This window comes from Spermophilus citellus, assembly GCF_964194105.1.
Source record: "Spermophilus citellus genome assembly, chromosome: 4".
Lineage (NCBI taxonomy): Eukaryota > Metazoa > Chordata > Mammalia > Rodentia > Sciuridae > Spermophilus > Spermophilus citellus.
Window position 1 is genome coordinate 226754045 of NC_138185.1, and position 20849 is coordinate 226774893.

The 20849-nt window shown below is 63.5% G+C and overlaps 1 protein-coding gene across 4 annotated transcripts in view; it reads left to right on the top strand.

The window, feature by feature from the left end:
- Positions 1–16656, top strand: part of INF2 (inverted formin 2) — a 29192-nt gene extending 12536 nt beyond the window's left edge. For 2 of the 4 annotated variants that reach the window (XM_081288911.1, XM_081288913.1), the window contains exons 2-23: positions 559–958; positions 2086–2201; positions 2268–2427; positions 2883–2916; positions 3884–4025; positions 4632–4773; positions 4953–5777; positions 6301–6446; positions 6521–6582; positions 6990–7092; positions 7258–7343; positions 7759–7859; positions 9042–9112; positions 9186–9293; positions 9670–9740; positions 9955–10075; positions 10389–10553; positions 10744–10846; positions 10953–11111; positions 11574–12215; positions 12709–12765; positions 15876–16656. In XM_081288911.1, coding sequence (XP_081145037.1) covers positions 559–958; positions 2086–2201; positions 2268–2427; positions 2883–2916; positions 3884–4025; positions 4632–4773; positions 4953–5777; positions 6301–6446; positions 6521–6582; positions 6990–7092; positions 7258–7343; positions 7759–7859; positions 9042–9112; positions 9186–9293; positions 9670–9740; positions 9955–10075; positions 10389–10553; positions 10744–10846; positions 10953–11111; positions 11574–12215; positions 12709–12764 — 3813 coding nt within the window. In that variant the 3' untranslated portion in view covers position 12765; positions 15876–16656. Of the gene's footprint in view, positions 1–558; positions 959–2085; positions 2202–2267; positions 2428–2882; positions 2917–3883; positions 4026–4631; positions 4774–4952; positions 5778–6300; positions 6447–6520; positions 6583–6989; positions 7093–7257; positions 7344–7758; positions 7860–9041; positions 9113–9185; positions 9294–9669; positions 9741–9954; positions 10076–10388; positions 10554–10743; positions 10847–10952; positions 11112–11573; positions 12216–12708; positions 12766–13972; positions 14203–15875 lie in introns of all 4 variants that reach the window. The other 2 variants (XR_014021335.1, XM_081288912.1) reach the window with 2 other exon arrangements.
- The last annotated feature ends 4193 nt before the right edge of the window (positions 16657–20849 follow it).

Here is a 20849-nt window from a genome sequence, read left to right on the forward strand (position 1 = left end):
TTGGGGAAGGGTCTGGGCTGCAGTCAGCCTGTCGCCCCTGACCAGGTGCACCCCATGTGCCCAGCGTCCGCTCCTCACTGGTGCGCCCTCCACCCACCAGAGGCTGCCAGGCCTGGGGAGACCGGCCTGGCGGGGCTGCTGCCCGCTGGGGGCAACTGGAGCCCCGTGACCCGCCCCTCCTCCCAGCCCTGCTGCCAAAGCTGTGGGCGGCCCAGGAAGCACCCAGAAAGAAAAGGGCACTTTGTTGTGTCGCTGCCACTGCCCAGTGCTGTTCCAGCCAGCCTGGCCACTGCAGCCCATCAGGATCCAAGTTCTGCAGGGACGGCAGGTCCTCTGACCCTGCTCTGAGCCTCAGGTCCTCGTGGGAACGGGGGACTCGCTGCCTGTGCAGGCCCAGGGGAGCCCTCGCTGAGGCCTTCCCAGCTCCTCAGGGCTTGAGCTGGAAGCATGAGGGGAAACTGAGGCAGCGGAAAGTGGCATCCCCATGCCATGGTGACAGCTGGGCCCTGGCCTCCCCTCTGGCTAAGCTGATGGCCCTGTCCCTCTTGGACCCTGCAGTTTGGCAAGATGTCGGTGAAGGAGGGAGCACAGCGCAAGTGGGCCGCGCTGAAGGAGAAGCTGGGGCCGCAGGACTCGGACCCCACGGAGGCCAACCTGGAGAGTGCCGACCCTGAGCTCTGCATCCGGCTGCTCCAGATGCCCTCCGTGGTCAACTACTCAGGCCTGCGCAAGCGCCTGGAGAGCAGCGATGGCGGCTGGATGGTGCAGTTCCTGGAGCAGAGCGGCCTGGACCTGCTGCTGGAGGCGCTGGCCCGGCTGTCGGGCCGTGGCGTGGCCCGCATCGCGGACGCCCTGCTGCAGCTCACCTGCGTCAGCTGCGTGCGTGCCGTCATGAACTCGCAGCAGGGCATCGAGTACATCCTCAGCAACCAGGGCTACGTGCGCCAGCTGTCCCAGGGTAAGCCAGGCCTGCCCAGGTGACATGGGCACAGCCCCTGGCTGGCAAGCACAGGGCAGGCCTGGGGCTCTGGGGCAGTAGGAAGTTGGGCCTGCAGGCCACCTCTCTCCCTCCACCACTCCCACGGGTTGTCCCCCTTCTCCCTCCGCCCTGTGACTCCGTCAGCCCTGTGCTGGCTCCACCCCTGGCTTCAGGCCCTGGTTATCACAATGTCCACCTGAGTGGCCCCCACATATGCTCCACCTGGCTCCAAGCCCTTGGACCTTAGCCATCGCAGCCCCATGTCTGGCCCACTCCTGCTATTGCTGTCCACCGCTCAGCACCCTCCACAGCTCTCCACCCTGCTGTCCCCACTCCTGCCCTAGAGGGCTTGTCCTTCCTGGCAGGCAGACCCTGGCCTTGGCCTCTTGTGCCTACTGCTTCCTGCCTTGTGGCCCCAAGGGCTGCATGTGCTTTATGTTCTGGCCCCAGGGGGTCTCCGCAGGCTGTGGCCAGAGTTCATTGCGGCCTCTGTGAGACACATGGCAGTCTCTGGGTCCTCTGCCCCCCAGCTGTGCTGCTCCAGGGTGGCACTCAGGCTCCAGGGACAGTGGGAACAGCAGGGGCCTGTGTGGTGAGGAAGCCAGAGGCCACCCATTGCTTGTCCAGCGTAGGCCCACACCAACCTCAGCCCCTTCTAGGCTGGGCCCGGCTAGCCCCTGTCAAGCCCTGTGGCCTGTTCTCAGCAGGACGGAGGAGAGACCCCTCCGGACCTTTCCCAGCTCGGGAGATGGGGTGGAAGGCAGAGGTTCAGGGGAAGAGACATCAGGCTGTCCGCTGGGAACGCAGCTGGTACTGAGCTCGGGGAAAACAGCCCAGAGCCAGCAACAGGGTCCATCCTAGTCCAGCCTCATCTGACCCTGGGAGTGCTGGGGTCACCTTCCCCTTCCTCCAGGTGGTCTGGGAGGCGGGGTCAGCTTGGCAGGCAGGGCCCTGTGCCAGCACCTACTGTGGGCATGGGTGAGCACACAGCGCCCCCTGGTGTCTATGTGCCAGGCCTGGAGGGAGTTCCCCCTGGCAGGCAGTGCCCTGAGCAAGGCTGGTCAGGGAGGGTAGATAGGGGACCCATGAGACATCCCCATCTGCAGCCCTGGACACGTCCAATGTGATGGTCAAGAAGCAGGTGTTTGAGCTGCTGGCTGCCCTGTGCATCTACTCGCCTGAGGGCCACGCACTGACCCTGGATGCCCTGGACCACTACAAGGTGAGTGCTGGGCTGTGGCTGGGCGCAGGACCGCCCCAGGGCACACTGACCCCACCCTCCCTGCAGACGGTGTGCAGCCAGCAGTACCGCTTCAGTGTCATCATGAACGAGCTCTCTGACAGTGACAACGTGCCCTACGTGGTCACCCTGCTCAGCGTGGTCAACGCTGTCATCCTTGGCCCCGAGGACCTCCGTACCCGCACCCAGCTGCGGAGCGAGTTCATCGGTAACTGCCACCCAGCCTGGTACCCTCTGCTGCCCAGGGCTCCTGACTGCCCTCCTCCTGGCCAGGCACCTGGCAGGTCTTCCCAAGAGTCCCCTGGGCCAGCCCAGCCCGGGCCAGGGTAGGGGAGTCTCCTGCCACCACTGTGCCTTTAGTGGCCACAGGCCTCAGAACTGGACATCCGTCTCCGTTTAGAGGCTGGTTGGGCAGCAGAAGGAGAAGGGTAGTCTGGTCCCTAATTGCAGTCCTGCCCACTCTGGCAGTGACCACTGAAGGAGTACCATGGTGTAGCCAACATGTCACCCACCTCTGGAGCCTCAGGACCCTGATGTCCTGTGAGCTGGATGACGCATGCAGTGGGGTGAATAGGCAGTGGTGGTAAAAGACTCAGATACGAGGCAGGAGACCCGGGGGACAGAGGCAGCCTCTGAACCCTCTGACCCCCCATCCCTTTCCAGGGCTGCAGCTCCTGGACATTCTGACCCGACTGCGGTGAGTCCCTGCTGTGGCTGGTTCTGCTGGCCTCCCCTCTGCTCCCCAGACCGAGCCCACCTTCCCTGGTGTCCTAGCCTGGCCCTAACAGACCTTAGATGGCAGAGGCAGCTTCCAGGAGAAGCCCCAGTGGCCTGCCCCGAGGCCGGGTCTCAGGCTGGCACCCGGTGCTCGAGTAGCCAGACACAGTGCGAGATGTTCGGGTGGTTCAGACCGAGCCCGGGGATCCCCAGGAGTCACGCTGGCAGCCTTTCATCCCTCCTCTGAGTCAGTGTGTTCAGGTTGCTGACTCGGAATCCTACCCTGCCAGACCCACCTGGCCAAGAACCCCCATCTCAACCTCAGGACTATACTTAGGGTGGACTCCCACCCAGGAAGCCAGCCTGAGGGACTCAGCAGGGCATGGTCCTGTCAAGCTAGCCTTGGGCAAAGGTCTGCTGAGTGGATGGCAGGCCAATTTGGGGGTGGGGTGGGGGCTGGCCTTGCCTGCTGAGGGCTTGGCTCATTGGCCAGGCTGAGCTGACTGGCAATGCCTGCGCCCAGTGAACACTCAGACCCTCCTGCTGGGGCCAGAAGCCCTGCCCCTGCTCCCAGGTAGGCCTGGTGGACCTGCCTCAGGTGTGGTCTTGACCACACCCTCCCATCCTCCGGAGGAAGTCCTGGCTCTACCCTGCACTTAGCCCTCAGGAGAACGTGAGCTCCGTTTATGAGGGGTGTGGAGATGCCCAGGTGGGCAGCCCAGCAGGTTGTGAGGCTCCAACCTGAGCCCACCTCTCAACCTGCTACCCCTGGCTGCCGTGGCCACACGTCAGACACAGGGATGTCCAGGAGACTTGCCCAGTGTCCTCGGGTCAGCAGAGCAGGAACAGATGTGCAGCGGGGCCCTGGGCCACCCTGTCTCGCGTTCCTGGGGAAGCAGGGCTGATGGGAGCAGCAGGTCAGCTGGCCCCGGTCCCTCCTGCCCCAGAGACCTGGAGGACGCTGACCTGCTGATCCAGCTGGAGGCCTTTGAGGAGGCCAAGGCAGAGGACGAGGAGGAGCTGCAGCGTGTGTGCAATGGCCTCAACATGAACAGCCACCAAGAAGTCTTTGCATCCCTGTTCCACAAGGTGTGTTTGGGCTGCGCATGGGTCAGACCCTCCTGTGACCTGGGCAGCAGAACGAGGGTCACACTCCAGGGGGTAGCAAGGGATGAGGGCGCAGAGGTGAGGCAGAGCCCAGAGCAGGCAGCCTGGGAACAGGGTTGGGGCTGCAAGATCCAGAAGGATCGGTTCCAAGGGCCAGGGCTGCGCTGAGTTGCCCTGAGTTGACCATGCCATCCTGGGCCCCGGCTCGCTGGTCACTGTCAGAGGACTTTAGGGAACTACAGGGCCAGTTGAGAGTCTAGGAGACTGGGTTTGAGAGCACCCAGGCCCTCCCTCTAGCTCACTGACTCTGCACCACCCAGAAACATCTGGAGACATTTTTGCTTGGTCACTACTAGGCAGGGCCTGCTCCTGGCATCAAATGGGTGAAAACCATGGATGCCATTTAATATCCCATAATGCACCCAACAGTCCCCAGAGTCACCAGTAACACAAAGAACCCTGTCTCTGAGTTGCTGGTCACCAGGCCTTCAGCTATGTGAAGGGGGTCAGTGGGGACGGACGCCCTTGGCAGACAGGCAGAGGAGGGCACTGCCACTGACCTGCCCTTTGTCGGCCTGCCCTGCTCAGGTGAGCTGCTCTCCAGTGTCAGCCCAGCTGCTGTCAGTGCTACAAGGCCTCCTGCACCTGGAGCCTACCAGCCGCTCAGGACAGCTGCTCTGGGAGGCCCTGGAGAGCCTGGTGAACCGGGCCGTGCTCCTGGCCAGTGATGGTGAGCAGGGGGGTGAGCCAGGCAGGCAGAGGGGTCAACCTGGTGGGAAGAAGCAGGTCTTAGACCATGTGGGGAGTCCCACCCTGACCCCTACCCCATCCTCTGTCTGAGGGAGGTGGCCTCCTTCTGTCTCTGTCCCCAGCCCTCTCTTTTAACCCTGGACATCTCCCCTGCTGCAGCCCAGGAATGCACCCTGGAGGAGGTGGCTGAGCGTCTGCTGTTCAGCAGAGGGAGGCCCCGACCCACCTCCCTGGACAAGGCCCACAAGAGCATCCAGGCCAACCTAGGCCAGAGTCCAAGGGACAGGTCCCCCCAAAACACTGCTGCTCCCATGGCTGGCATGGAGGGCCAGCAGCAGGCCGCAGCTCCTGCCCACCAGCACCCAGTTGGCCTCCAGAGCATCAGTGGGGAGACAGCCCCCCAGCAGCCAGCACACCCCCCACCCCCACCCGCACCGCCCCTCCCCAGTTCCAGCCCTGGGCCCCTTTCACCCCCACTTTCCCTGCCAAGCCTGGAAGCTATGTCTCCCCCAATACCCCCTCCACCTCCATTGCCAGGCCTAAGGTCCATGTCTCCTCCCCCAGCACCCCCTCCACCCCCACCTCCTTTGCCTGACCTGGGGACCACTCCTTCCCCAGTACCCCCTCCACCTCCCTTGCCAGACCTGGGGACCATGCCTCCCCCAGTACTGCCCCCACCCCCGCCTCCCTTGCCAGGCCTGGGGGCCATGTCTCCCCCAGCACCCCCTCTGCCACCTCCCCTGCCTGGCTCCTGTGGGATCTTGCCCCCACCACCTCCTCCACTCCCCCCACCACCGCCTGGAGGGGGCTGGGGCCCCCCTCCACCTCCAACCCTGCCTGCGGGTGGCATGGAAGAGCTCATGGTGGCCCACGTGGACCACAGCCTGGGCTCGGCCTGGGTCCCCAGCCACCGCAGGGTGAACCCACCCACACTGCGCATGAAGAAACTGAACTGGCAGAAACTTCCGTCCAACGTGGCCCGAGGTGAGGCTGCGGAGCCCGAAGGCTGGTGCCACATGAGAGGTGCTGGGGAGGCGTGGTGCACCTTCATTTGCCCGCTCTTGCATGGCCAGGCTAGCCTGGGTCCTGCTCGGGCTCAGTTTCATGTGGTTTGGTGTGGGGCAGGGCCGGAGCAGGGCAGAGGCTTCCTTTGAGGTCCCTCTGGTCCTGTGGGCAGTGTGCATCTCTGGTACTACAGCCCATGCCCAACCCTGTGCCTGGCACCCTGGGGCCTGGGGTGCTGATGCTCAGAGGAGGCCCAGGCCAGACAGGGCAGGTCACCTACCATGTGGATACATGAGTGCATGTCCACATACATGCACAGAGTAGAATAGCAGCCAGGGGTCTTCCTTTGCCAGGCACTTATTAAACGCCTGCTGTATGCTTGGCCTAGGACGGCGTCCAGGCAAGGTACCCTTGACGGCCCTCAGAGGCCTGGCCCACCTGGCCCTAGCCCCCCAGACCTGGGAGGGGGTGTGAGCTTGATGGTGGTGCCCCTCTCCTGCAGAGCGCAACTCCATGTGGGCGACACTCAGCAGCCCTGGCACAGACGCGGTGGAGCCTGACTTCTCCAGCATTGAGCGGCTCTTCTCCTTCCCCGTGGCCAAGCCCAAGGAGCCCACAGCTGCCCCAGCCAGGAAGGAGCCCAAGGAGGTAGGCATGGGGCAAGGATCATCAGGGTCCCCCCACGTCACCCCCTGGGACCCATTCATGTGGCGGTTTTCCAGGTCACTTTTCTTGACTCCAAGAAGAGCCTGAACCTCAACATCTTCCTGAAGCAGTTTAAGTGGTGAGCCTCTCCAGCCAGCCCGGCCGGCAGCGCCCTCTGCGGGCTACTCTGGGGCAGTGCACGCTCCTTCCCCAGGGCAGGAGACCCTAGAGGCCGCCAGTCCTGGTTCTTGAGGAAAAAGGCCCAGTGCATCCAGGACTTTCCCCCAAGGTTCTGGACAAGCTGTGGCCAGTCAGTCACATGGTCCCGCCTCCCAGCCCAGGTTCTTCCATGCTGCAGCTCAGGCACTGGCCCCTGCAGGAGCTCACTGGGTGACCCTGAGCTGTGTCCACCCACCCCGTCTCCTAAGCAGCCCTCTGGAAGGGGGATACTGACAGGGAGTGAGCCGTTGGACCCTACCCTCATTATCACGTGACCCTGGGCAGATGGCTTGCCCTCTCTGTGACCCCCTCCCCTCACCCCTTCAGCTCCAACGAGGAGGTCACCGCCATGATCCGGGCTGGGGACACCACCAAGTTTGACGTGGAGGTTCTCAAACAGCTCCTGAAACTACTTCCAGAGAAGCATGAGGTGAGCTGGGACCCTGGCCCCCGAGCAGGCAGGAAGGGAGGGTCCCAGCACCTCTCTACCCCAGGCGGTACTGCTGCAGGTGGTGGAGGCTGGGAGCAGCCCCCGAGGCCTTCCTGAGGAGGAGGCTGGCCTGCACACCTGCCCACACGTGGTCTCCTCTGGCAGATGGAAAACCTGAGGACATTCACAGAGGAGCGAGCCAAGCTGGCCAACGCCGACCAGTTCTACGTCCTCCTGCTGGACATTCCTTGGTGAGTAGCCTGCCCAGAACCCAGGGAGGGAGAGGGCAGAGGGGCCCTGGGGCAGAGGGGCCCTGGACAGCTGGCTGGATGCCAACGTCGCTCCTGCCCCACATCCCCCACCCATTCCCTCAAAGGGGGGCTCTGAGGCTCCCAAGAGGACCAGGGTCTTCCTGAGAAGGCCCCTCCAGCCCAGGCTGCCCTGGCTATAGGGGAATGGGGTCTTTCCCTAGGCCCCTGCCTGGCCCCACCTCATCCTGGGGCAGGCCCTAAAGAGCATGTGGAAGGGTCCAGGCTGTGGGACTCCTCCTCTGCCCTGCCCACCAAATCCAGAACTCTGTGCCCAGTGGACTCTGAGGGCCCCCACACTGCAGAGTCAGGCAGGCTTTGGGAGCCCCCAGCCCTGACCCCTGCTCTGCCTGGACAGCTACCAGCTGCGGTTGGAGTGCATGCTGCTGTGTGAGGGCACGGCCATTGTGCTGGACATGGTGCGACCCAAGGCCCAGCTGGTGCTCGCCGCCTGTGAGAGTGAGTGGGGCTGGGGAGCCTGGGGACGGGCCTACCAGCAGGAGGGGACAGGGGCTCCTGCTATAGGCCGAGTTGTGGTAGCTGCAGAGGGCCCATGGGGTGCCCACCCCCACCTCACCAGAGACCACCCTGTCTCCACTGCTGCCCCCGCCAGAGACACAAATGCATCAGACACACGTGTGTACGCAGTGTCCTGCACACACTGGCACAACTGGCACAAGTGAAGGCAGACTAATGCGTGCACATACCTGTCAGACGCACACACACACACCACACACACCTCAGACACACATACACACACATGCACCTGTCAGACACACACATGCACACACGTGTAAGACACACGCACATACCTCAGACACATATGCACACCTCACACACACGCACAGGCACAAACCTGTCAGTCACACACACGCACACACCTCAGATGCATACCACACACACACACCTGTCAGACCCACACACACCTCAGATAAACATACACACACATGCACCTGTCAGACACACACGTGTGAGACACACACATACCTCAGACACATACACACACACACACATCTGTCAGACCCACACACACACCTCAGACACACATACACACACTCATGCACCTGTCAGACACACACATACACACATGTGTGAGACACACACGCACACACCTCAGACACATACACACACCTCACACACATGCACATGCACACACCTGTCAGACACACATGCATACACAGGTGCACGTGCAGACTGCCACCTGTGAGGAATGGGCAGGGGTCTGCCAAACCACAGAACAGGGACACAGGTGGGACCTGATGACCAAGGCGCAGTGGACGTCCCCTCCCATCTCAGCCACTGAGCCAGGAGGGCTCCCTGCTCCCCAGAGGGGTGCTTAGCTGAGAACAAGGGCATTGAGGGTTCCAGAAGGTTCCTCCCAGTACCCTGGTGGCCCTAGTGGAAGAACAGGTGGTGGTCATCTGTCCCAGGGGTTGTGAGGGTCCAGAAGACCTCCACCCCAGAGCCTCTGAGCTTGGTGGTGAAGGGCTCATGCCCACTGAGCCCCTGCCCCGTGTTCTTCCCCATGTTGGGCTGAGCTGGGGCAAGGGGCTTGAGGGTGGGGAGGGAGGAACAGACCTCATGCCAGGGCACCTGGGGCCTGGGGCCTCTGTGCCCGCCTTCAGCCCTGCCCGCCTGCAGGCCTGCTCACCAGTCACCGGCTGCCTGTCTTCTGCCAACTGATCCTGAAAATCGGGAACTTCCTCAACTATGTAAGTCAGGGACCTACCCCTCCGCCCTCTAGGCCCTGGAGTGACAGGGAGACTCACTCCCAGTCCCTCCCAGGGCAGCCACACCGGGGACGCTGATGGCTTCAAGATGAGCACCTTGCTGAAGCTCACAGAGACCAAGTCGCAGCAGAACCGGGTGACGCTATTGCACCACGTGCTGGAGGTGGGCCCCAGCAGGACGGGCAGGCTGGAGTGTGCCCCCTGCCCAAGCCCGCACCCCAGCCTCCCCAGGACTCCCTCCAGCCTGCTGGAGCCACGCCACAGGCCCTCCCCAGCACGCCTCCCTCCTGCATCCCCGTGCCAGGACGGTCCTCCATCCTGCCCCAGGACACCCACCCCTGTTGGGAGTGAGGCAGTCCCAAGGCAAATCACACCTGTCAAGATCATAGCCAGGCCCCAGGGAAGGGTCCAGAGGACCCAGGAGGGCCCCAGGGCTGAGGACTTCCTGGGCCTCATTGCTCAGAGTTTGAGCCGGGGCAGGGGCATCCCCAGGTACGTGGGGGGCCAAAATAGGGTCTCATAGATGCATCCTGTTGCAGGAAGTGGAAAAGAGCCACCCTGACCTCCTGCAGCTGCCCCAGGACCTGGCACAGCCCTCCCAGGCCGCAGGGTAGGCAGCTCTCCCCAGCCCGACCCCTGCAGCCCAGGCCAGACCTCAGCCCTGAGCTCCGGTCCCCACCACGAGGCACCAGCGGGCCGGGTCTCGAGCACCTGGAGTGTACGAAGCCTAAGGCCCCAGTAGGGTGTGGGCAGGGCCCCACATTCGCAGTGTGGCTGGACCTCAGCTATCCCCTGACCAGGCCCAACCCTTTGACGCCTTTCAGAATCAACCTGGAGGTTATCCGCTCCGAAGCCAGCACCAACCTGAAGAAGCTTCTGGGGACGGAGCGGAAGGTGTCCACCTCTGACCCGGAGGTGCAGGAGCAGTATGCCCAGCGCCTCCAGGCAAGCAGGAGGGGCCCTGGGGCTAGCAGCCAGGCTGCCTGGTGGGCTCCCGGGAGGCTAGGCTGTGGGCAGAGCAGAGCCCAGGAGGCCTCCGGGGAGGGTGGCCTCTCGGGCTCCTGGCTTCATTTCTGGGAGAGAGGGGCCTCCCTGAGCCTGGGCCCCAGGCACCCAGGGGTGCACAACGCCCACATCGGTCCTGGGCTGACACCTGTGCCTGGAGGCTGTGGCTGCCACCTCCTGATGCAGGGGGGTCCCACCCTCCCCTTGGGCCCAGCCTGGGAGCCCTGGGTGGTGACCAAGCCCCTGCCATCAGGACAGCATCGCGGCCTCCCAGGCTTTGGACAAGGTGTTTGAGGCCATCGAGCAGAAGAAGCTGGAGCTGGCCGACTACCTGTGTGAGGACCCCCAGCAGCTGTCCCTGGAGGACACCTTCAGCACCATGAAGATCTTCCGGGACCTCTTCACCCGTGCCCTGAAGGTGAGCCAGGAAAGGCCCTGGGCAGAGTTGCCCCTCAGTCTAGGGGGTGTGGGTGGGTACAGCCACGTGAGCCAGCCTGGCCTGTCCCTTGTGCCCCTGCAGCCCAGGGAGGGGGACATGCCCACCGAAGGCTCACAGGGTGACTGGGGGCTGCAGAGCCGGGCAATGGGGCTCCTGTCTGCCTGCACAGGAGAACAAGGACAGGAAGGAGCAGGTGGCAAAGGCGGAGAGGAGGAAGCAGCAGCTGGCAGAGGAGGAGGCACGGAGGCCGCGGGGCGAGGATGGGAAGCCTGGTGAGGCCTGGGGGGGCAGGGCCAGGTGGGGTGCCTCCCCCCAGAGCACCGCCCCGGGCCTCTCCTGCGGCTGAGAGCAGCTCTCTGCCTGTCTCTGGCTCCTCAGTCAGGAAGGGCCCTGGGAGGCAGGAGGAGGTGTGTGTCATCGATGCCCTGCTGGCCGACATCAGGAAGGGCTTCCAGCTGCGCAAGACGGCCCGAGGCCGGGGGGACAGCGAGGTGGGCAGCAAGGCCTCAGCAGAACTCCTGCGGGCCACAGTGCCAGGTGAGACCCTGGCCCTCCTCCTCTCTTCGGGTTCCCTGGGGGCACTGGAGGGAGGGGACAGCAGGGGGCAGCTCTGACAGCGTGGCAAGGGGGCTGCCCCGGGGTGGAGGCGTCTGTCCAGCCTCTGAGCAGCCAGGGGACATGGGGGACGGTGCCCACTGCGTCCCTGGGGCTCGGGGACCTGAGGTGGTGGGACAGGAAGGCCTCGGGGAGAGGCCCCCATTCCCAGGTGGCCACCTCAGGATCTGGGGACGGGGGTGGCTCATGTGGCCCCTGGGGTGCCCTCTATTGTCCATGTTGTGGGCAGAGTGAGGATGCAGGACCCTGTCCAGCCTGTGGGAAGCCACACATGGGGACCCCGGAAACGGTGGAGTTGAAGGAATCAGATGCGCCTGGGGGTCAGGAGGGCTGTCCAGAGAGGGGCTGGGCTGGCCCTTCACTGACGCGTCCCTCCATCTACAGCAGCCGCCAGTGACCCTGCCCAGGGCCCCTGTGAGGACGCCAGCCACCCCGCCCCTGAGCTGGGCCTTGATGCTGCTGCAGCTGGGAGGCCACAGAGCTGGGACCTGGTGGATGCTGTGACTCCCAGCCCAGGGCCCCCCGGGGAGGAGGGCAGTCCGCGGCCCTTGGAGAGGCGCTCCTCCTGGTACGTGGATGCCAGTGACTTCCTGGCCCCCGAGGACACGCTGAATCCCCAGCCCTCCGAGGGGGCCTGGCCAGTGACTCTGGGAGACACCCGGGCCCTGAAGCCCCTCCAATTCTCTGGAGACAAGCCCCCCGGGCCTGAGAGTTCAAGCCAGGACCTGGAGGAGCTTGGAGGCTTGCAGGGCGTCCACCAGGCCAAGGCGCACGGCACAGGCCAAGGACCAGAGGACACAGCTATCCAGGGCCAAAGTGCTGGCCTCCCCGCCACAGGCCCTGGTGGGGACGAGGATGGGGAAGACACAGCCCCTGAGTCTGCACTGGACACATCCTTGGACAAGTCCTTCTCCGAGGACGCAGTGACAGACTCCTCGGGGTCTGGCACCCTCCCCAGGTCCCGAGGCCGGGCCTCAAAGGGGACAAGCAAGCGAAGGAAGAAGCGTCCCTCAAGGAGCCAGGAAGGTAACTTGGGGCCAGGCCAGCACAGGTAGGGCTGCCGGCCTGTGGTCAAGCTCTGCGCCCCACACGGGCCCGGCCTCTCCCTGCTGCCAGCGGCCCCTCTCCTGTCCTCTCCAGGGGTGCTGCAGGCGCAACCCCACCCTGGAGAGGGTTGAATAGTCTTGGGCGCACCGCCCGGGGAAGCAAGCCGCACACAGGCGGGCAGCTATGGGGGCCTCCGCTGACAGGTTGCTGCTCCCCTGACCCACTGACCCTGCCCCACTCCCACTCCCACAGGGCCTGGGGGCAGGGCGGCTGCAGCCAGAGGCTGTGAAGGGTAGACTGGCATGCAGCTGCCTTGGGCTCAGTGGCCAGGGAACTGGGGCACTGGACCCCAGTGGCACATGGTCCTGGGGACGTTGGTGAGGCTGGCCTGGTCCCGCGGCCCCCAGATGCCTCATTCAGGGTTTCTCCCCTGTGACAAGTGCTGAGAGTAGTTTCTCTTATTTGAAAGCAGAAGTTGCCCCTGGTTCTGACGCTAATGTAACAAAAAGACTGTGTGCCGTCCAGTGAGGTATGTACGCGCTGGCGCCTGTGGGCTAACGGTGGCAGCGAGCGCTGGGCCTCAGCCTGCAGGATGCTAACCCTGGCCTCCCTCCAGCCTCCTGGGCGTAAATGCCCAGGCCTTGGTGGCGGGCTCCTTCCCGCCCTCCCTGCTGGGGAGGGCCAGGCTGCCTAGCCTCGCTTTCCTGCCGCCTCCTCTGCTAGCACAGGATGCAACCTCAGAGCTGGCCCAGGCACACGGCCTCGAGAGGGCGGGTGGACAGCACCAAGCCGGGCTCCCTTCAGGACTCTGGGCCCCTGGGACACAGTGCCAGGTCTTTGGGGGTGGCCTAATCTTCTGGCCAGCAGGACAGGCTGAGGTTGCTCCTACCCCACGTCTAAGCCCTAACTGCTGCCCGCTAACCTGCAGCTTTGCTGAGCCCACACCTTCACTCCAAGTCGGCACCTAAGGCTGGGCCTCCCAGGTCCACTGCAGTCCTGCTGTGGCCCAGGTGTTGGCCAAGCACACTCCCAGGGAGGCTGTAAAGAGACCAGGATAGTGCCAGGGGCAGATACTGTCCTGGCTAGGGACAAGGGTGGACAGACCCCCCCTGCCCTGTGGCCAGGTCCTTGAGACTGCAGGCTGTTTAGGTGCAGTGTGTGTCAGTTGGTCTCCAGGGCCCGCATACGGACAGGACAGCCAGGGCAGTGGATGTGCCCAAGAGGCTGAGATGCAGCTCGAGCAGCCTGGCCCCCGCGGGTGCCTGGCCTGTCTGAGGGAGGGCAGAGAGCCCGGCTAGCCACGAGCTCTGTGAGCTCAGCTGAGGGGCCATCACCCGCAGCACTGCTCCGGTGGCCACATCTGGCCACGCTGCACACGGCCAGGCCTGATGCTCGGGATTTAGGTTCTGGGTGGGGTCTGCTGTGCGGTGGCCAGACCAGTGGAGACCAGAAGGTGTGCTTCTCCTTACAGTCAGTCGGCCCTCGCTGCGGGGCCCACCTATGCTTGGCCCGAGCCTTTGCTGCCTGGGGCTACTCTCTGAGCTGGGCTATCAGGTCACCCAGTTCCCCCCAGAGGCTAGCTTGTGTCCTCACAGCTCTTCTCCCAGCTGCTGCCCTGGCCTAGGGGACAGTGGGAACATGTAGTCTGTGGGCTTGGAGGGCTGGCAGTGACACGTGGCCCCGGTCCAGTGCCACCCTGGCTCAGTCTGCACCTGCTTCATTTCTGTCGTCCCCAGAGAACTACCACCTGGGTGACCGGGGCCCCAGGAAGAAGTCCTGCCCTTCTAGTGTCCCAGCTCTCTGGGAAAACGTGGCCCCGACAGGACATTGACAGGATCAGGACAACAGTGCCCTCTCCCAGAAGTGCAGACGGCAAAGCCTAGCCTCGCCACCCTGTGCTGCCCCCCGCCAGGCTGGAGGGCCGCGGGAGAGTGTGGGTGGCGTGAGGCTGCCCTCGTCACCCAGGGTGTTAGTCAGCGTTTCTGCTGCTGTGACTAAAGGGCCTCGGCCAGCACAACTGGAGAGGAGGAGAAGGCGATCTGGGGGCTCATGGTTTCAGAGGCCTCAGACCAGAGACAGCAGGCCCCACTCCTCGGGGCTCAAGATGAGGCAGGACATCATGGCCCAAGAGTGTGGCCCAGGGAAGCAGCTGACCCGTGACCAGGAAGCAGAGACTCCTCTCTCCAGATACAAAATAGAGACCCAAGGCCACGCCCAGGGCCACCTCCCAGCCACAGCCGCCACTTAGTCACCACTCAGTTAACCCCACCAGGGGGTTGACTCTCTGGCTGAGGCTCCTCTGACCTTCCTGCATTGTCTCGCATGGACCCTTGGGGGACACCTCACTCCAAACCCTAGCACAGTGACATCTGCCAAACACGGAGGCCCATGGAGCACCCTAGACACCAGAGCAGCTAGGCAGACACGGCCCGTGTCCCACGGCACCTCCGAGAGGGGGTGTCTGGTGTCTCTAGAGGCGAGGTTCTGTCCGGAGCCAGGGTATTTGGAGTCACTACTCAGTGCCTTCCGCTCCGTAGGTCCTGCCTCTTGTCTCCTCTGATGTTTTGGGAGATCCTGTGGCTCTGGTGTGTCTGGGTGGCCTCCCCCGGTGGGGACAGGAACCCTAGCAGAGGGCGCCGGGAGGGCCTGGGCTCTGTGTTGACGTGAAGCTGACTCGTAGCTGAGGCGGTGGTGGCCACAGACCTCCCAGGATGCAAGGCTACAGCTGGGGTGCCACCAGAGCCACACGCCCCTTGCCACCCTGCAGCAGGGTGCCCATCGTCTCTTCTAGGTCTCCTCCCCTTCCTTTGCTGCCTCTGACTTCAGTGCAGGGTGCTCCACCAAGCCCGGCCCTTTCCTGTGCAGGGTGCTCCACCAAGCCCGGCCCTTTCCTGTGCCTCTGGGTCCGCAGCCCTCCCCCCCCCCCCCCCCCGTTCTCTGAGCACCCCTACTCTGGGCCCAGCCTGCAGTGCCCTCCCGTCTGGTTCCCTGGGGTGGGAGGGTCCTGAAGTCCCCCTGAGTGATTTTACCTTTGCTCCTGCTCACTGTCTCTTTTGAACATTGGGATTTCAAACCCAGGTCCCCCTGGGGAGGCCAGGATACTCCCTGTACCAGGGTGGCAGTAAGGGAGGGCTCTTGGGATAGCTGAGTAAAGGCCATGGACAGGAGCCCAGGGTGCTGGGGACAGGGCACCTGTGGGGTCAGCAGGGAGGTGGTCCAGCTGAGGGGACTGCTGGCACTGAGCCCTGGGGCTCTCAGCATGCAATGGAAAACAGGCAGGACAGAGTCCAGCGGAGGGTCAGGCATGGAGGGAGCTCCAGGTGGGATCAGTGAGTGTGGACATGGGGGAGCTGAGCCACGTGGTCCCATCTCAGCAGAGGATACAGCTCAGGGCACCAAGCCTTGTGGAGACGGGCCCTCCACAGGTGCCTCCTGCTCACATCATGTAGGTACCTTCCACCTGGATAAATTTTGCTGCCCCAGGGAAAGACCCTGGGGTCAGAGTGGACCTGGGATACATAACTCAGTCCTGGCAATGGTTGTAGAGGAGTGCAGGGGCCTAGGACCCTGAAGAGGGCACCCGGAGTCGTCCCCAGCAAGGTAGTTTCTTATGATGTCATTTTCTCTTCCTTTCCACAGGCCTCAGACCCAAGCCCAAAGCCAAGTGAGAGAGCCCTGGCCAGCCTGGGCACAGCAGTGGGCAGCTGGATGTAATGTTAGAAATGAATGAAGCTTTCCAGGGCCAGGCTGGGACTGAGCCCCTGAGAACCAAACCTCCGTGCCTTGCCCAGCCAGGGCCTCCGGAAGCCTCCCTGGGTCGTCCTGGCTGGAACCCCGCAGGCACCCATGCCCTGGGCCCGCCCTCCCCCCCGGGCCTCTTGCACGCCCACCTGGTGATCTGCTCTTCAGCCACCACCCAGCCCTGCACCTGCATGTGCCACAGTGGGCTCCTCCCATCTGCCTGCATCGCCTCCACGGCCCTCGGGGGCTGGGCCCCTGTAGTGGGCACAGCGCCCCTGTCCAGCCTGCCACTGCTCAGCTGCTTTTTAACTGGAATGCTGTCCCCTGAGGCCTCACTGTTTCGAGGCAGCTGGCTTGGGGATGGTGAGGGGGCTCCAGGCCTAGGGTGAGGCGGGCCCTGCTGTGGGCAGGCCAACGCCCCCTCCATTTCTGGCCCCTGGAGGTAGGGAGGGGTCTGCCTATGGACACAGCCAGGCCTGCCAACCCTGCGCTGAGCTGGCCCCAAGGGATGGGGAGGGTCCACCTGCGCAGCCACATGGTGGCTCTCAGCAGCTGCTGGGGGTCTCCTCAGTATCTGCCCTGTGAGGGGCAGCCCGGCCCTGCCTCCTCCCACCCCCAGGTGTGTGCTGAGGAGGCTGGAGGCCAGCAAGGACTCTGACCAATAAAAACCAAGCCTGGTCAGCTGTGACCTTGTGTTCCGAGCCGTGGGCTGGGTGGAGGGGTACTTACGGTGCCACCCCATTGTCTTGCCTTCCCAACAGCTTGGGGGTGGCGGAGGGAAGAGAGGGGCAGGCAGATGGAGGAGTGGGTGGGATAGCAGGCGGGGCAGGGGATGGTGAGCAAGGTCTCTGCCCTGTGGAAAGGGGAACAGGAGGTGGAGCGGAGGGGGACAGGGCTCTCCCTGGTCCAGCCTGGAGTCTGCTGCATCTCCAGGGCCTCCCTCAGGTGCCTCGCCCACTTATTCCTGAGGGAATAGGGGGCCTGAGGGCAGGCACCCCCTCAGCACTCTTCCTGTGGAGAGTGGGTGGAGGGACAGAGGGAGGGGTGGCAGGTTGGGGGAGTGCAGGGGTTTGAAGCAAACACCTTTCAGATTAAATTTTTTAAAAATTAGGGGCCGGGCTGTTGGTCAATGTCAGAGCACTTACCTAGCACATGTAAATAACTATGGTGGGCAGTCCCTGACCACAGCAGTGAGGCACTGGGTTTGATCCTCAGCACCACATAAAAATAAATAAATAAAATACAGACATTGTGTCCATCTACAGCTTAAAAATATATCAGTGCAGCAGCCAGCCATGGTGGCCCACACCTACAATCCCAGTGACTCAAGAGGCTGAGGCAGGAGGACTGCATGTTTGAGACCAGCCTGAGCAACTTAGCAAGACCCTATCTCAAAATAAAAACTAAAAGGTGTTGGGGAGGTAGCTCAGTGGTAAAGTGCCTCTGGGTTCAATTCCAAAAAAAACCAAGCAGGCCTGGCCGTGAGCTGCCCCGGTTGTCAGGTTTGCTGGGCGGGGGCCTGCAGAGCCAGCTGCACACTTGAGCAGCCGTCGGGCCCGAGCACCTGCACCCAGGACCCTCAGGTCTCCTGGTGAAGGGAGGCAGGCAGGGTGCCCTGTTGCAAGGCTCCCTCAAGCTGGGCCATGCCCACCCAGAAGGGAACAAGGCGCAGTGCCTCCCAAGCCACTGCCCAGGCCCTCACTTGGAGGCCTGCTGAGCCAGACTCAGCCCTCCCTGCCGCTCAGAGCAGCTGTTGTCCATCTGCCCTTTGCCCAGCCGCCTGGGTTTAGCCAGTTTCTCCCAGGACTTCCCTGGGCACTGTCCAGAGAGCCTGTCCAACACGGGAAGGCCACCACTACCTTGAGATTGGTGCTAGACTTTTGCTTTCCTTGAGGGCACACGGCGGTCCTCCTCAATGGCCAGCAGCAGCCCTCTCTGCTTCATGGAAACGTGCATTGACATGTTCACTCCAGAGCAGCTGTGAGGGCCTGGGGGCCCTGGGGAAGTGGGAAAGCAGGCCTGCCTGCTCCCCCATGGCACAGGACAAGGCCCCCAGGTGGTGGGCAGTCCCTGACCACAGCATGAGCCAGGCATGACTTGCATACTGCAAACTGTGCCCACTGTGAGCACTGGCCGTCTACAGGACCATGAAGCCACCACCAGCAGGCCTGGGGTGCTTCCGGAGAGCCCAGCGTTCCCATGAGCAGGCTCACGGCTTCCTATGCCCATGGGTTTGCCTCTGCTGGACATTCGTGTGAGGGAGGTTGGACATGACCTTCTGTGGCTGGCCTGTTGCCTGTTTCCGAGGTTCGCTGTGCCATGGTGCAGGCACATCGCAGTCCCTGGCTGCCTTGTTCTAGGCTCCAGACCGCGTGCCTGGTCTCCACCCATCCGTCACTTTTGTGAAGGACGCAGCTTGGCACGCTGTCCTTGTGTGGGCTGTTTTCGCTGCTCGGAGGTACATCCCAGGGAAGAGCAGCTGGGTTTCACTTTTTAAGAAATGGCGAGCTGTCTTGGGAAGCGGCTGTGTCTTCCACTCCCGCTTTCGCTGTAGTTTTTAGAGAGCTCGACTCCTCCCTCCCTCTGTCCCCCACAAACTTCCAAAGGTGCCAAGTATTGGACTGTGTGCCCTGTGGGGACCCCACCCTCCTCCTTACAGGGGCGGGGAGGCGGCCCACAGTGAGGCACCTCCAGGGCCCTGTCCTCACTGCCCTCCCCCCACATCAGCTGAGCGGGTTACAACCAGGGTGAACACTAACCCAGCGGGAGCTGGGTCCCTGCCACAGAGCCGGTTCATGGATGCTGTGTAGGTGCAAGCATCTGTGTGTGTCCTGGCCACCATCTGTGACATCGTTCCATGGTGGCCCTTGGGCCCACAATGTGGTGTTGAGGCCACTTGTCTGAGGTGCACAGCTTCAAGGCTGGGAGTCCCCGGCTTTGGGATTGCTGTGGTGCCCACTGTGGTGACAGGTCTGCTACAGGGGGGGAGGGTTCTAATTTGGGAAGGGCCATGTGACTGTCAGGGCCTCCGCTGTGGGGCCTGGACAGGGCTGTTTTTAGAAAAGCCCTGCCCCCCCCCCCATTCAGGCCCATGGCTATTTATAGTCTCAGGCCTGGGGGAATCAGTGCCCCAGGCCAGCTTTTGGCCCTGAACTGCCTGTTTAAGCCCCCATGGTAGGGCCATCAAGGTGGCTCCTGATTCCTCCAAATCTTGACTCACACCTACTGACCCTGAGCCCAGGGTCTCCCCAGTGAGGAGAGCTAGTGCCCCAGTGGGACAAGGGCAAGCACCCTTTGTCTGATGTGCGTTTAAATTGGGCATTCACAGGCCCAATTCCTCTCTCCTGGACACGAAGCCCTGGCAAGCAACCCCGGTTTCCCCTGATAAGGCCCTGTCCTTCCTGTCTGCTGCACCCCCAGCTGCACCCCAGCCATAGTGCAAGGTGGGTCAGCCTGCTCTGCCTCCCTGGAGGGGCCCTCTGCCCTGCCTCACCACCGCCCTGGGCTGGAGCAAGGCCAGGTCATGCGGTCTATGTGGAAAGGCTGCAGCTCTCTCCTGGGAATGTGGTCTTCCAGTTCCAGGCCCCCTGACTGCTGCAGCCCCAGGAGGCATTCTCACCACAGCAACCCAGGGACAGGGAGTGTCCAGAGGGACCTGCCCCGGCAGGAGCAGGGCAAGGGCAGCTGGTGCAGTCTATGTGGCTGGGAACAGGCTGAGGGGACGGGGCTAGGTCTCCAGGGGGGAGGGGGAAGAAGAGAGTGGAGAGGCCACAGGAGGAGGAGGGCAGGGGCTGCAGCACTCTCCTATTCTGGGACAAGCCAAGGGTCCACATCCTTCCTCATGGACATTGTCCAGTCACCCTGGACTCCTTGCCATGGACCTGAGAGCCACCTCAGGAGCCCAAGGCCCCTGGCAGCTCTGTGAGCCACATCCACAAGTGAGCCAGTCAGCTTCGGGCCCTTTTGCACAGGGAGCCCCCAGGGAGAGAAGGAAGGCAGTGTCTCCCAGGCCTGGGCCCTTTCGAGGCCCCCTCTCCAGCTCTGGGCTAGCCTCCTCCAGGCCTACAGTCACAGGCTAGCCCTCCAAGCTAGGTCCACCTGGAGCCAGGTGGAGGGATGTGAGCAGTGCACCCAACCGGGTGCACAGGCGCCAGCAGACCGTGGCCAACGCTCTGGGCCCTCAGTCCCTCCTCTGGGAAAGGAGGGAGGTCTGGTCTGGGGGCTCCTGGAAACCTAGGCCCTACCTTGACGTGGTGCACATCAGGTGACCCTGACAGCGTGGTCCCTCTACCCCAAATTTGGCTACTGAGGGCTGGGTGCTGCAGCCACCTGCACGCTACAGCCAGACCCAGCGCAACAGTGCCCCGGGCCGGTACAGTGCATAGAGGAGGACCCTGACCTGAGAGAGGGCGCCATGCGCGTCTCTCCAGGACCGCTAGGGGGCGCGCGCCCGTCCGAGGATTCTGGGGTTCACGGCGGGCAAGTGAGGCAGGGAGAGAGGACCCTCCAGGTGCGCGCGAAGACGCAGCCCCGGTTGCAAACCACACTCGCGCCCAGTAGGGGAGACCCACCGCCGCAGTTTCGAACCCTGAAGTCCTGGGCCCGGCAAGTCCGGCGGGGCGGGGACGAAGCACAGCGATCCCCGCTGCAGGCAGGACAGGCTCACCTGCGGGGGTCGCGCGCGGGACACCGGTTTCCACTGCTGTGTGTCGGTGCGCCTCCGCCATACCCACCACCCGACGCGCTCCCGGGCAGCGGCGACCAAGGGGCGGTAGTTGCAGCCGCAGGGCCGCAGGTCACCGAGGCGCGTCACCGCGAGCGCCCGGACCCGCCCCCGGCCCGCCCCCCGCCCCGGGCGGCGGCATTTAATGG